The sequence below is a fragment of the Pygoscelis adeliae genome, unplaced genomic scaffold (assembly GCF_000699105.1).
Source record: "Pygoscelis adeliae isolate BGI_AS28 unplaced genomic scaffold, ASM69910v1 Scaffold286, whole genome shotgun sequence".
Classification (NCBI taxonomy): Eukaryota; Metazoa; Chordata; class Aves; order Sphenisciformes; family Spheniscidae; genus Pygoscelis; species Pygoscelis adeliae.
In genome coordinates, this window is record NW_008825076.1 from 7,680,815 (window position 1) to 7,696,943 (window position 16,129).

The 16,129-nt window shown below is 38.2% G+C and overlaps 1 protein-coding gene across 1 annotated transcript in view; it reads left to right on the top strand.

The window, feature by feature from the left end:
* OSBPL2 (oxysterol binding protein-like 2) overlaps positions 1 to 16,129 on the top strand; it is a 37,299-nt gene that overhangs the window by 10,486 nt on the left and 10,684 nt on the right. Inside the window, 7 exon segments of the mRNA XM_009326795.1 lie at positions 4,281 to 4,444; positions 11,817 to 11,964; positions 12,206 to 12,287; positions 13,983 to 14,117; positions 15,181 to 15,278; positions 16,000 to 16,126; position 16,129. The exon segment at position 16,129 is cut by the window's right edge and continues 67 nt beyond it. Coding sequence (XP_009325070.1) covers positions 4,408 to 4,444; positions 11,817 to 11,964; positions 12,206 to 12,287; positions 13,983 to 14,117; positions 15,181 to 15,278; positions 16,000 to 16,126; position 16,129 — 628 coding nt within the window. The 5' untranslated portion in view covers positions 4,281 to 4,407.

A 16,129-nucleotide genomic window follows, 5' to 3' on the forward strand; every position in this document is an offset into this window, starting at 1 on the left:
ATCTCTCCTGGAGGGAAATCAATCTATTACCAAAAAAAAAAAAGTGGCAGTTTTTATTCATGCACACAAATCCCATAGTAAATCCAGTTAGTATATACAAATCCATAGCCTTAAAATATGAGGAAATAGATGAGCTTTGTCGCTTATCTTGTAAACCACAAAATCTGGGCTGCTTGTGGTAAGGGGTGTGTTGTCATCCTTAAATTACGAATTTCCAGTTCACTTAGGAAAAAGCTGCAAGTAGAGGCATCTTATTATTTATAAGATTTATATACAGGCTCTCTTTGGTCATAAATGTGGCAATGCAGCTGGGCTGCAATCTCCAGGCAAAAGCACCTTTCTGGGTGTCTGTGCCTTGAGTACCCAGGCCCAGCCCATTAGCACCGGCTGTCAAAGTGAAGCCCACTAAGGTAATTTTAACCTGTAAACCAGCAAACCCTGGTGTTCTCTACAACAGTAGAAATAGCTGAAAATAGTGTTCTCTACAACAAAGAGTGAGTTTTCCTCTATGGAAAACTGTTTGTTACATTCCTAATGATTACTGTGTATGTAAGAAAATATCTAAATATACTTTGTCTTTCTTCTACAATGTAGGACTAAAAGGTGTGAACGTGAGATGGTGTTTATGCTTTATGAAAGATTTTCCAGGACGGCAGCTGGTCCTAAGCTCCTGAAGGTCTGTCTGACGCAGGAGTATTGCACCCTTCCTTGAATGGCAATTTTGAGAAAAGCTGTTAACTACAGTTGCTAGTGTGTAAGTGAATTCTTTTGGGTACATCATGGGCATGGAGGAGGAAGTACAGATTACAAGTGCTGAATATGAAGCAAACAGGATGTTTTTGTCTTCTGGCATTTCAACCTAGTTGAAAGTAACTTTTTGCTGTTGCTTTTAGTAAGAGAAAAGGACTTAATCCTAGCTTTTTGGCTCATGAAAGCTAAATGCTGTTATCATTGTGTGTTCAACTACATGCAAATTCATGTTAATCTCTGCTAAATAAAAGAACTGAATGTAAAAGAAGTGATAGGAGCATTAAGTTATTCCTAGTGTAACTCTGACGCAAAATATATTACTTCATCCTTTTAAAAATGCTCCTAGCACCTTAGGAGAATTTGCGACTATTATTTAAAGTGACTGCCATGAATATTTTGTTCTTTAAGTAATAGTTACAAAGCTTGTATATAACTTACAGGGATATGACTGAACTTTCATTTTCAAAGAACAGTGAGCTTAAGGTGTGGTGTGAGGTGCATATCAGGAGAACACAGCATAACTCTTGCTTTCAGTTAACTCAAGTCTTTGATTCTAGTTACTTCATTTGTGCTTGGTGAGTGTTTTTATAGGAAAGCTTCATTGTCTTTGTAGCGAAGCTGCATGCTGTGTGATGTAGTTCCACTTCACAAGTCCTTTTGTAATGCAACTACTATTGTGCAGGAGGGGGGAGAGGAGAAACTGGCATTCATCTGTATGACCTTGTTTACTCTAAGGCTCTTAATGATAAGAAAACTGACAATTTTTTAAGTCATAATTTTTATTTCTTAGTGCCTTCTATACAAGACTATAGCATACTGGAGTTGCTGTTACAAAGCATCTCTGGAGCTTGCAAGCTGATATGTAATGTGGCTGTGTTTGGATAGTGACCCTGAGGAAGTGTGCTCTTTGCATTTGAACTGAACGGGCATGCGTTTTGAACTACCTCTTTTTTTTTTTTCCTTTTCATGTATTGCTGATAGATATAAGGCTGTTCCAGAACTGAATCCCACCACATGAGCTGTATGCAACAATAGGATAGTCCTGCTGCAAGAGCTTAAATAAAAAATAGAGACTAAACATAAAAAGGGAAGATGCAAGAAAACATGGAGAAAATGAGGGAGTTGTAGCGCTGATCGTGAGAGGGCTGTATCTTGTGTATATACAAGTTTCCTTCTGGAAATATTGGCTGCCGTTTTGCTAGAAGGATGCAATACTTGTGGACAATTGAAACCATAAATGTCTTGCATCTTCCAGGATGCAGTACCTTTGAGGGTTAAAGAAGCCCTCTAATATAACTTCTTTTTTGGCAAACTAGTGGAGTCATTCCAGCATGGTGATAATGGCTTCTGGGGTGAACAGTTGTCCCGAGATGTTGAGTTCCTGTTTTCTGTAGCAATAGTTTTCTTTGGATTCCCTCTTTCCGCCCCCATTGAAAGGTTTACATAGTTGCATCCTCAAGGACAGATTTTCCGCAAAGATATGACATGTTTGGAGACCTTGGAAGAGATACTTCCAGATATATTGCTGCTGGGGCTGGAAAGTTTGGAGAAACTCTTAAGACCGACAGCAGCTTTGGTATGAACAAGCATTTTTTTTTTTACAGAGTCAAGGACTGGCTTTCGTTAGGCAAGATAATGCAGGGATAGGTACACTGACTTGTGCTTACAGTACAGATTTAGAACACTGTAATCAAATCTGCTGTTTAGTGCACCCAGAAATCTGAGCTAGCTGCTACTCTTGAACCAATTGTTAGTTATGAGGGTTTCTTCCTTTCTTTGATTTTGTGGCAGCATGGTTGCTAGTTGCCTGAACTGCCTGTATCTTTTTGAAGTGAAGCTGCTGTTCCTTTGCCTTATGCAAGCAGAGCGCTTGCTGATAGCCTTGCACTGGAAGTCTTCAGACATACATGTATCTGACTTGTTAATGTTTTGAGCTGTTGCATTCTTGCCTAGGAGAATGCAGCACTTTGACAAAAACAAGTCAGAAACTTGTTGCTGATGAGCAAGAAAGTTGAAGAATGTTTAAAGGCCTGTGACTGGAGAACAGCATGGGAAAAAGGGAAGGAAGTGATCATCTAGCTGAGAGCAATTGCAACAGCACTGTAGCAACAGTCAAGAGAAGCAGCTGCATAAAGTTTTGTCCTTGTGGAGGTGAGGACTTTAAATAAGAAATTGCTGAAGATTATGTGGAAGCTCAGATACTCAGCATGATGCAGAGATTGATGTAAAATCCTATAGTGGCAAGCAAAATAGGGAGTTCCTAAGGGAAAGTGACAAACTGAGGTACCTGACCTTGACAGACATAACACTTCAAGGCAAACACTATATTCATTAACTTCGATGAGTTCCAAAATAGGCTATTTTAGCTCCTCCTTCTGAATGGAGAATTGGAAGGACTGTATGTGCATGAGACATTCAAATAACCTTTGTCCTGGGCAGTGAGGTAAAAAGACTTGAGATAGAGGAGGAATCATGCTGTTCGATTTCTTGCAGAGAGGGAGAGAGAAGGAATTGGCTTCAAACATGACAAGCTCTTCTACGAGGAGTAGAGTGTGCTTCTGGCTTTGTTTCTCATAATTGGAATGGAATTGTGCAAGTTATAATTACTCTGGAAGAACTACTGGCACAAAAGCGGTGGGATCTTCAAGGGTCATAAAAAATTGAGACTGACAGATTGAGGTTGTTTTGGAGGAGATATTGATAGCATTGCCATGCTGTTTTTTATCGTTGTGTACTTGGCTCGTCATTGGTACCTGATGAACATTTGTAAGAGTGCAAACTAGACTTTCTCATTATTCTCCTTTGACTAAAATTGGGTGAAGTAAAAATGTTTACGTTACACCATTGCCAACCATCTGGAAAAAACCTAATTTAGTCTATCCATAAAGTAGAGCTGGAATGCTTCATAAATCTGTAAATTATTTGCAGTGTGCTTGGCTTTACTGAGAAAAAGCTTGTTGTTTCTTTACACTTTCCCTCTAGAGGGAAAAATCTCCAGTTGTCTTTTCAAGAGTTCATAGCAGTAGCCTGACAAAACTTCTCATGGTCACTAGATGCTGATTGCATGATGTACAGTGAGGCCCAACATTTTTATGCAACAGTGAGATTTTGAGATACAAGGTTCTCTTTTCTTGTTCCCAGCTTTCTTGGTTAAGGATGCGGTAAGGCTTATCCTCTTGCTGAAGAGCAGAATTTTTGTTTTGCCAGCTGTCTTTTTCTTCCTTCAGTTCTCTGCTCCTTTTAGCTGTGCTTGCCTGAAATGTAACTTGCAGTAAATAAGGTATATTTTACAGTAATGTATATGATGTATTTATATAGAGAGAAGTGTGGCATAGTACATCAGCTATTCTTGTGGTAGGTAGTATTCATCTTCTGACTTTGATATCAAAGAAGGCTGTTTACTTATGAATGCAAGAATCCATCTTTTGCCATGGGAAGAAAAAGGAAAATTAGTATTTGTCAGGTGTGGATGTTTGTGCACGTAAGAAATGTGGAAGTTGCTAATTCTGTTTTCTTGTCTTGTCAAACAGATCATCCAAAGCAGCTGGGTATTTGCAAAGACGACTTCGACAGCACACAGATACTTAATCTCTAAATCAAGTTCAACGATGCATTAGAGGAAGCTGGTTTGGCTGTACAGAGATTTCACACTGAAGGATGAATAGTGAAGAAGAGTTTTATGATGCCGTTACGGGTGAGTGGTGGCCACAGTGCCAAAAAAAAAAAAACCCCAAAAAACCCAAACATGTTATAAACTGCACTGTCCACGGTGAGGGGCTAGTAATATATTGCTGTTAAGAAATAAAAGTAATACGCTGTTGGTAAAACTTGTAGTGCTATCTTCTGAGAAGAAGAAAGGAAGAATTATAATTCAGGTTCAGACTTTGAAATGAAGAGTTTTTTTATTAAAGCTTAATGCTGGCTATCGTTTTACCACTGTAACAGTCCTTTAGTGGCAAAGCCTTGCTTTCATTTCCTGTAAAATGCAGGTAATCTAATAGCAGCTTGAAAAGTAATGCTTTTAACACCCTTTGAAAGGTGAAATATCTTCCGTGGATTATTTCTATTGCTATTTTATTTATTTTAATGGAAAACTTATCCTGAAGAATTGAAGTAGAAAATGTTTTTCTAGTCAGAAACAAATTACTGTAAAAGTATGCTTTCAAGATAGGGAGCCAGAAGTCTTTGCAATCCAGTGTTGTTTCTAGAAAAGCAAACATGAATCACTTCACACTTGAGCAGTGTATCAAATAGTACTTTTCTTTGAACAAATAAGGATGAGTGGTTATTTATAAGAGCCTTACATGGTTTTAGTGGTGCAATAAAATGTTTAAAGTATTTTAATAAAAAAAAAGAAATCCTTTCAAAGATCTAAAACAATTTTAAAGTCTTCCACTTAAATGTCTCCTCAGAAATCCTGTAATAGAGGTGAAATGAGAAATGCTGGCAATGGTGAGTGTAGAGTGCTTAAAGTAGAATCACGGGAATGAAGGAGAATAATGGGAAGCATGAAAGCTGAAGGAGTGGAAGTAGCATGGTAGATACAAGTGGGTAAGGTAGACTTAGACATGGTTGGCTGGAAATTCATATGAGGATTAAACAGAGAGGGCTGGGTGAAGCAACATGACTGACAGTGGGCTGTATAGGACTTGTCACAATTATGTCACGGACAAGAGAAGGAAATTTGGATTGCATTCATGCTAGCTAGGGGTGATAGGGGCTAGTACTCCAAATTCATCTGTAAAATAAAATTGTTGTACCATAAAAATCTTGAAAACGCAATGGATTGTTCCTGTATGTCTTTAGTAATCTTTCAATTCCAAGAGCTCAGGACCACGTCCATAAATGAAGTAGTTGGTTTTTTTCCACTGAAAAAGGTGAACAGAAATGTGCCTCTTAAGTATGAGGTCTGTGTTGTACAGCTTTGAGGTTGATGCATTCCTTTCTCTCTTGCTGCAGAAATACACAGCCCTCAGTGTTTGAGTCATCTGCATTTGAACACTCTGGTTTTGTCCTCTTTCCTCTTCTTTTTCTCCTTTCCTCAACCTCAACAGGTTTATTCTCCCTGCAAGTCCTCAAGGTGGTAATGACTTCTGAGCTATTGTGCATGAGATGTTCTTGTACCTTGCAGTCTTGGCTGGCTCTGCTCAGAAGTGGGATGTTGTGCATCAGTTCTGTGAGCACTCCTTGTCCTGTCCGAACCTTATTCTTCCACAGGGAGGAATGTGATGGCAGGAGAGAAGTTTCTAAGCAAAAGAAGATCCGGTGTCTTTATAGGCTCTTAGCACAGCCCTCTTCTGATGGAGGGTGTTTGGTCTGCAGCAGCCACTCCAGGAACTAAATGAGGTTGAACTTTTTTCCCTTATATATGTTGCCCTGGAGCATCCCCCACAGGTACTTTGTTTAAGAGGTGTGCTAAATTTGGAATAGTTTGTTTCTGATTCTTTCTCCCTCAGGACTGTCTTTAGACAGGTGCTCAATCTCTTTCTCCAGCTAGATGCTTTAGAAGATACTGACAGTTTGATGGATTACTTGCACAAGCCTAGTGAAATCTAGACCTAGTTCTTTGTAGCTGTGTCTTGTCCAAGTCATACATAAATGTGATGTAAATAGGTCTTTCTGCATTCATGTTCCCCAACTGCCAATACCTGTAGCAACTCTTTGCTCCTGTTAGCACCATGGACTGTGTATCTTTCAGGCGGTGCTTTGCTGAATTTTTTAGGTTCTAATGGGTCCTGATCATGCCTCCCTATCTCTTAGTTTTGGGATGGTCTGGACATGGTAGGTGTAGACCCAGTACTCCAAGGAGATCAAGTTCAGAATTGAGGTCCTTTCTGAGCCAGGGTGAGCTTTTGGGTTCCACAGTGAAAACTTCAGGATTTGGGGTTCCAAAGTTTGCTAAAAAAATGAAATGCCCTTGGCAGACTCCTCAGTCTGTTCTTTCCAAGGATACTCTCCTTCCTTTAGGTCAGATCAGTAGATGGGCAGAAGCCACCTTTAGACATGTGCTTGTTCTGCTCTAAATCTAGGATTGGGACATGGCTACCAGGAACAAGCACATTCTCCAGCTGTCTTAGCTCCATTTTGAGATGAAAACAGCATGTACACCGTACTGTTCTCCCCTTGCTCCCCCAGAGTCCTGGGCCCTCGTTTCCCCAGAGGGAGCTGCAATGTGTTCCCACAAGTTCACTGATTTTAGTAATGGGGTACTGTGGTTTGTGTCCCATAAGTAGCAAGCCAGGCTTAGTAGAGCACTTGAACTCCATGGGAAGTTGCACATTAGGATTCTGCAGCAGTCTCAGCAGCAGCCCAAGTACTATGCTGCCTCCTTTGGGATACTATGAGTTCACTCCTTGAGGAAGCTCCAACTTTTCTGTAGTTATTAACTGACGACATTCACTTCTAGAATGTGAATCTATCCTAGAGACCCCTGGTTTTTGTTGTGGTGGATTTCATCTCTTTGGCTGAGAAGTTTCCTGCTTCTGACACTGTCCTCATCACATCCAAAAGATATGCTCATGTGATGGAATTGCATGCTGTGTGGTTGGGAATCATCCTCCTGGCAGATGGTTTGACCCTGACTGGATGATGATTATGTGTGTACGTGTGCAGGATGGACTGTGTTATATAGGTGATGAATTGAGTTAGTGACCAGTAAAGAGTTTCCATGGAGAGAAGTTTCCTTGCATTCAGAGGTTATTAGCATTGCTGATTAGCTGGACACTTGACATCCTTACTTCATGAATGAGTACTCCCCTTGGGAATCTCTTGGAAATGTTACCTGTGGTCTCAGCTAATTCTTGACAGCATAGCGTCTGCTTTTTCTCAAATACAGGAGGTAGTCTTCTCTGAGACTGGATCAGGTAAAGTGGTCGATCCTTTGATGAATTTCAGATTCTTTGAAATTTTATGTGAGACAGGGAGCATATAGCTTCGATCACTTGCCTTTAGCCTGTGTCCCCTTGGGTTTATTAATCTCATCGCAGGCTTGTTAAAGACTGTATGCCATCAGGTTCTGCTCTGTCAGAACTGTATCCTTCATTAATTCTGTCAGATTTGCCAAAGTGTTTTGTGAAAGGACTGTCCCAGAACAGGAAAATGCTTGGCTAGTTACAGGGTAATTTATTTTTGACAAACATAAATAGTTTAGTTTTGCTTTTTTAAATATTAACCTGCAGTTCCATGGAAGTCTGTTCTATGCCCATGAGGTTAATCTGGCCCGGTGTATTTGTAAGGGTATTGCCTTTTGTTTCCTATTGCTCGGCTGTTGTTGACTATAAACTGTTGCTTTCACTTGGGGAGGAGGAAGTGAGGTATCTGCTGCCAAATTTATATATTTTCATAATGTCTGGATTGAACTAAATCAGCAGATTCTGCCATAATGTTTAAGTATTGCAAATCTTGTGAAAGGCCAGCCTGCCTCCTATCGGAGCAGCGCGATATGGCTACGTGTTGGCAAGATGGACTTGTTTTGAAAAGTGGAGAACGGTGATTTCTGGCAAAGAAAAAATTACCTCTCACTTCACTTGCTATCTGCGCTTCCAGCATATTTGTCCCTATTCCTTATGCCCTTTTTAGGTCTGAAGGTTCTCAGTGCTATGCTATTTTGAGTCCTTTTCTGTCTTGAGTGACAAGGCTTAATTAGTGTTTAAGGAAGCCGCTGACTGTACAAAAGGGGCGGTCTTATGTCTTTGTATATGACTCATAGAACAGTGTACTTCTCTGCTCCCTCGTAGGTGGATGTATAGTGTAGTCTGAGTGGACTTGTTTCATTTGCAGGATGTGGAAGAAGAAGGCTAAGAAAACTAGAGTTACTGGCAAGTCATTTTTCTTTAAGCTCTTGAAATAAATTAATGTTGGCACCCAACTTAAGTATTTGACTTTGAAAATTTAAGATTTTTTAAAAGCTTTTGTTTCACCCTTAACACACATAAGTTGGGACTTCTGATTAAGCTAATTTTTGATGTTTTACTTCTCTGTGTAGTCCCCTATCCCCCTTTTAAATCCCCATTTTTATCCTTGCTCCCAGTGGCTCTTCACTATAAAAACTGTTCTGTAAGTAAAACTTATCTAATCAGTTTTGCAAGTTCAAGACTTTAATGGCAGCTGGAGAAAGACTTTGTAACTTAGAAAAACTACAACAAATCATTTCAGTAAACTGTTTTTATTCCAGATCAGTACTTCCTCTGTGAAGAACATTCTCTGGATAGTTCTTCACAGAACTATAATACTTAGAACTTCATTGAGAAACAGCTTTTAAAACTTTCTCAACGGGCTTGTAGTAGACAAGCCAGCTGATACTTAAGGTTGAAAGCATAATTGAAAGTCTAGTGATGATCTAGCTGTGTACCCTAGTGGGTTTTTTTTTTTGTTTGTTTTGTTTTGTTTTTTAAAGTAATTAGGTGGAGATGCACTCTAATAAAGCAGACTTTAGACTTCTGATATCTCTTATTTTTCTGGAGCAGGGATTTAATTTTTGTTGCTTGTATGCAAGACACTTGTTTGAATTGGCATTTATTTACTTACCAATGACATATTTTTGTCCATAAATAATATATATACCTGCATTTAAATTCCTGTTGTGCTGTACAGGAACAGGGCAAAACAATTCTGAAGTATGCAGAAACAGAAAGAATAGTGTGGATAAAAACAGTGAACACTTGATAGGATTTGCAAGGTTTCAGGTACAATGTAAAGACTGTAATTCCAGTAACATTTTTCGTAACTATTCCCCTATAAGCCAGCTGACTATTCCTGTTATGAAGCTTTACTTTTACATTTAGGTCTGTTTATCTCATTGAAGTGCCATTTAAATGTGATGCTGTTCCTTATGTTGTATGTGCTTGATCAGCTTTCTGGGTGAGGGCACATGTACCAGAAAGCTCATCTGTTTTTTCCAAATTCATCAGTCAAACTAATAAAAGTTATTTCATTATGCCCTACAGTACTTGCCTTTTCCATCTCCTTGTACTGTAGCAGGTTCCAAAAAAAGCTAATATGTGGTTAGAAATGCCATTTAAAAATTATAAATATTTTGTTGTGGGTTGACTGAAGATAGGCATGTGTTTTTTTTAAGACAGGTGATTCAGGGTAGTCTTCATTTTAATGACCTGAATATATATATGACTATCATACTTTCCAATTAAGTACTAAGACTGCTAAGGTGTGGTTATTGCTATATAATTACATGCTTGTGACATCAAAATGTAGGAGACGGTTTAATACATGACATCACCCATTACACCAGCAGGTGTATGTTTACCAAGTAAGATCATATCGGTGGTACTTCTGTGTGCAGTTTTGAATGTTACTGTCATCGTCTTGATCCCTGAAAAAAATGCAGCTTTTTGTTTCTGAATGTGTGCCTTGCAAGAATTACTTTAATAAAGTAAAAGCACCCTATTGGAGATGTTAACAAAAAGAAAAGTTGAGGTACTACTTGTGATAGATACTCTCTATTTTTAAAAAGTTAATGACAGAGGATCACAACGTTTTACTCTATTTAAAACTGAAATAATCTGTGTCAAAACTGATTTCTTTACTCTGTTAGAGTGTTTACATGCTTTGTAATATTTCGGAATCTTTCTGTACCCACAGCTGGACTTTGGGATAGGCTGTAGCCGAGTGTGATGGTAACTGTCAGCACGTAGACGAGTGGTTGCCCAGGTTGTGATAGCTGGAATGAAAGGAATACAGAAATGATGTTAGTGCATTCCTTAAAATTGTGGCAAGAATTGTGTGCCAGCAAATACGCATGTTTTCATGTTGCTTTTGGATTCTGACTCGTAAATTGGAAGCTGGAAACTAAAGTCATCTTGTGGTTCTTGATGAAGAATTGGCCCTTGTGGCACTCAGAAAGGACTTAATGCTCTTTGAATTATTTTCAACAAAAATGTTCCTTTGTTACACTGAATGATCAGCAGTGCTTTCTATTGTGATACTGTTGACAGTTGTGAAGGAGGATTGTATTAATGCATCGTTTTAGGGTGCTCTGTATCGATGCTGCAACTGATCCTTATTTGTTGTTAATAATTGTTTTGTTTCTGCAGTCAGTCTGTGTAGGAGCATTGACAAGAGGCCTGTTGCTGTTGATAGTGACCAAGTGTGTGTGTGTATATATGCATAAAATGTTTTTTACTATTTTCTTATTTAAAGGCATATGCAAAAATAAATTGTCATTATTCTAAGTGTGTGCGGGGAAGTAGTGTGACTTACATAAATAAAATCAGACTAAAATCTTGGATTGTTGGTTTAGTCCAACTTGTACTTAGGGCTGCTTGATTACAGAAGCTTGTCTTCCTGTAGATTCCTGTTGGTTTAACTTTTTTTTATGGTTAAAGCTGTTCAAAGGATGTTGTTATAGGGGGTGCTGGTATTTAGTTACAACGGTGTTTCCAGTAGGTATCTGCCCAAGTGGATGGAATTGGGTCGTAGGAAATGAAGCCACCTACTGTAGGTCATGCTTTGGGTCGCATGTAGAGCTCAGGGAGTGATTCATCTTGGTGTCCACAGGTTCTTGCTGTAACCATTAGGGAAGTGTTACATGGTTTGCACATATGGATGGCAAAAAGAAGTTAGATATCCTACATTTCTATTGCTCTAGTAGTCCAGATGTTTGCCGCTGGATTGTGAAATGGCCATTTTCTTTTCTTTTTTTTTTTTTCTCCTTGCTTGTTAGCAGTGTAAGTAGGCGAAGTTAATTTTTTTAAGGTCTTTGCGGAAAACTACATAACTGAACAAAATTACTGTAATTACAATGCAGCTCTGAAGAAGAGACAATACAACTAATCTGATTAGGAGCTACTGAAGAACTTGTAAGATTCTAAATTGGTTTTATATTCAGCAGTGTGAAAAATTAGTTGAGAATGCTTGATTCTAATGCAATACTTGGCTCTAAATACCGTTGGAAATTAGGTCACTTAATAAAGGGTTTTCACTCTGATAGTCCTGAAAATAAAATAACCCGGTATAAGTGTACTTATGCTGTGAGAGTTACAAAATGTGAGTGGCACACTGTGGCATAATAAGGTTCCTAAGAAAACTATTGCCTTATGGTTTTTATACAGGCTTTGATTCTGACAATTCTTCAGGAGACTTTTCAGAAGCAAATCATAAAGTTGCAGAAATGCTTGATCTAGATCCACACCAAAGCAATACGACTGGAAAGCATAACAGAGAGACAGAGATTCAAGAAAATGGAATTAAGAGACACAGGTAAACACATAGTACTACATAGTAAATGAGAAGTGAATACATGCTGGCACATTATCTTTTGTGGCATTACTGTTCTCATTGGAAGAAGTTAATTCTCTAGAACTGAAAAGATGTTTTACTTGTCTGCTTCCTATGTCAACTCTAGGTTAATGCTTTGCTTCCTTTACAAATTACTTCAACACCTACAAATGAAAATGCCTTGTTGTTTAAGGAGCTGATAATGACAGTTGTTTTTTTCCAGTTACAGGACATCATTACCTGCCCCAATGTTTTCTAGAAGTGATTTCAGTGTGTGGAGCATATTAAAAAAATGCATTGGACTGGTAAGTTAGCTTGGATGAAGTATGCTGATGTTACGTCTCCTGACTTCAACTGATTAATTTTATTGCTTAAACCTTAAGACACAGAATAGTACCTGATGCATTTTGCATTTTTTTCTGTAGGGAACATTTTAAACTGCAGCTCTCTAAATCTCAACATCCATTTACTAACGGTGCTAGTTCCTTACTTGCTTTAGCTGTTGCAGCATGTGGATTGGCATTTCTAATGCTGTTTCATAAGAACTAGACTAAAGCCATTAAAAATATAGTCAAATATGGCTTGATTAACACAATGCTCTCTTCTCTTTTTTTATTCATTACTTAACAAAATGTGATTTAGGGCTTTGTTTTGATGTGTTTGTGTTGGTTTTTTTTTTCCCCTTCCATAATTTAAGCAGCTTGTGCCAGAAAAAATTGCTTTCATCTGATTGAAGGGATAGAAAAGTTTGGGATCTGTTAGAGTTTCTTAGAGAGCCCAGTGTAGGTTTGGGGTATTAATGGTGTGATGTAATTGTGTCACAAGATTTATTCTTGGACTCAGAAACACAGACCTTTACATTGGTCTGTGTTGTTAAAGGACCCCCCCGATGCTTGCACTGTTATTGGCCATCACTGCCACAAATGGCATCATTTGAGAATTCAGTTACATGTTTGATTAGTTCATTCTTATTAGGAATGAAAATGATGTTCTATGCTGGAGGGCATTGCAGCCATAGCCGCTTTTTAGAAGCGTTAAGCAATTACATTCATATCTAGTCTAGGTCTGCCAGTACAGTCCTTTGTGAATGCAACAGACAAGTCAGCAAGCCCTTCTGCTAGCTTAATTTATGTCGTCTAAGAGATACAGCTGTACTGTCAAAACTCCTTTTGTTAGGATGAGTGACCTATCTACTAGAATGCTTTGCTGGGACCAAATCAATTAGGGGTAACTTCCCCCCTGCCCCTTACTGCCTGTGACAATGTGAGGAAAATGTTGCATTAACTTCATCTGGTGGCATTCTCCTTTCCGCTAAGTTTTAATCACTTAAATGATGCTTTAGTGCTCAGTCATGAGTGCAGCTTTTTAATTAAACAGCCAAATTTGCTTGGATGTAGTGAAAGACCTGGGGAATTGGAAATCTCTGCATGAACTTCATGTCTGTCTTGTATCCACATGCGAAATGAGAAACATTCTGACGCAAATAACAGGTTGCTTAAATAAAGCCACTAAAATTTGTTAGAGCAATTCAAATTCTATTTTTTATGTAACTGTTCCTTTCAGAAAGTAATTTGTGGTTACTGTAGTAAAATAGCTAGATTTAATGCAAATAGGTATGTGAGGATTTCAAAGGTATGCATGGTACTTAAATATCAGTAATGAGCCGGTTGGCACATTATTGCTGCTATCTATGGAAAATTTAACCTCTTCTGTTTTATGTAGACCACAGAATAGAAGGTAACGTTTTTCTTGAATTTACTAGGTTAGCTGGATCAATTTTTGAAGTTGTTTAGTCTTACAGATTGCTGGTAGGCTTCTGCAGTGCTTCTAGCCCTTTTCAGCTGTAGCACTGAGAGGTCTGCTATAGGCTTGCCAAATATCTTTTGAGGAATGCTATAAATAAACAAACTAACCCACAACTTAATTTCAAAATTCTTGTTGTTGTCAGTTGTTAACTTAGTGTTGTGTCTAAGAAATTAACTTATCCTTCTGTTACCTAGGAGCTGTCTAAGATTACAATGCCTATTGTCTTCAATGAGCCATTGAGTTTCCTTCAACGAATAACAGAATACATGGAACATATATACCTCATTAATAAGGCTTGTAGTCATGCAGACCCCCTGGAAAGAATGCAGGTAAGTAACAACTACCACCTTCTGGTTAGTTCAGAAGAAGTTTTTCTCTCCCGGAGTCTTTCATTTTAAGACAATTTCTCACTTGAGTGTATTTATTTCTCTGGGGCTATCATAAGAATGTCCATATTTGTCTGTCTAGACAAGTTTCTTGTTTCATAGTGGCTGTATCAGATATTTGTGACACTTTCACACTTGATGCTGTGCGCAGATTTTGAGCCAAAAGTCTACTGCAGGAGAGTGCCACAACTGATGATGCCCAAGGACATCAACCCTTTTCAGGAGTGCTTTAACTGTGACTCTTTTTGTGGTCTTATGTGTTGTGAAGATGAAATCTTGGGTTTAAGTCACCCTAAATTGATTTGTTGAGTGGCTCCATGATTTTTAAGTTACTGGATGAAAAATTATTGTGACAGAGACAAGGTTTATCACTCTTTTCTTCTCCAAAACTGGTTGTTGTTGGACGTAGAGTATAGTACCTGGCTGGTCTCACGAGAAGGAACTGAATATAGGGAAACCAGGCCTGTGTACATTAGGTTATACTGGTATTGCTCATAGCTCTCTTTTTTACTTAAGTGAAACTGGAATGTATATCTTGTATTCTGTGTTTGTGTAGTACATACCCCTACTTATCAGCCTGCAAGAGCTTCTAAGTGTCATTTGTACCTGTTGGTATGATTCAAAAACATCTCATCTGTGTTAGAAATTATGCTTGCCTGACACTAGGAAAAGCAAGACTCTGTTCCCAATGAGCTGAGTGTGGGGGACAGTCAAGATAGGGGAAAAGTAGATTAAAAAACCAGGCTGTCCTCTTAGAGGTAGGTGGAGAAGCAACCTGACAAAATTTACTATAGAAAACAATTCTTTTTGGAAATGAGATTCTTGTTAACTGCTTGTATTTCCCCGCTTCTATATCACTTATCCTATGGCTTACAAATGTTTTGGCCTTAAGCAGTATATAGTGCTTTCTTTTTGGAAGAATAATGAAATACTGTAATGTGCAACAAATATATTAGAGTTTTAATGTACTGTTCTCGTAACAATGTGTTCTCAATTTGCTTATTAGGCCGTAGCTGCTTTTGCAGTTTCTGCTGTAGCTTCTCAGTGGGAGAGAACTGGCAAACCATTTAACCCGCTGTTAGGAGAAACCTATGAATTAACCAGGTAATAATTACTTTAAACTGGGAGCTGGGGCTGTTTGTGTTCTTGAGTTAGCAGATTCTCATACTAGTTTGGTTGTTTATTCAGTGAAATAAATAAAAATGTACTAAAATGTATTTCTGAGTATAGCTAAAATTCTTTTCCCCAAACTATCTCAAAATCTTTGAGAAGTTGTTATAAAAGCTAATAATTTTATTTCTAGGTTTAGGCAGAGTATTCTTTGAATTATTCAGAGAAAAACTGGTCCATGTTCTTCCACGAAAGACATTTCTGGACCAGACACTATTAATTAATTTAAATAGTGTTTTGCTGATCATGTCAGATAGAGGAGTTAGTCTGAAGGACTTCCAGCTTGCTTAAATAAATGGGTGATATATCTGCAGTGGAGAAAAGAATTTTCAGTCAGACCTTCTGCTGCTGCCCAAAGCGTTTCAGTATTTTCATGAGTTACTTCAGTGAAACTTTTTCAAATGCCCTTCTGGGTAGAAAGTCATTTAGGTGTTTGAATGTGGGTTGGTTTTGGGTATAAAGAGAAAGTGTTCAGAGTACAAATTCTTTCATTTCATTAATTGTAAATGTGTCATGGGACTAGAAAAGGAAAAGTCTCACTTTCAGTTTAATCTAAAAATCCTTCAAAATTTTTTTAAAGTATCAAGTAACTTTTTTCTCTTGTAACATTAAAAAAAATAACCTACTGTTTAATGCTCTTTTTTGTTGTTGCTAGGGAGGATTTAGGATTTAGGTTTATATCTGAGCAAGTCAGCCACCACCCACCTATTAGTGCATTTTATTCTGAAGGCCTCAATAAGGACTTTATTTTTCATGGATCAATCTATCCCAAACTAAAATTCTGA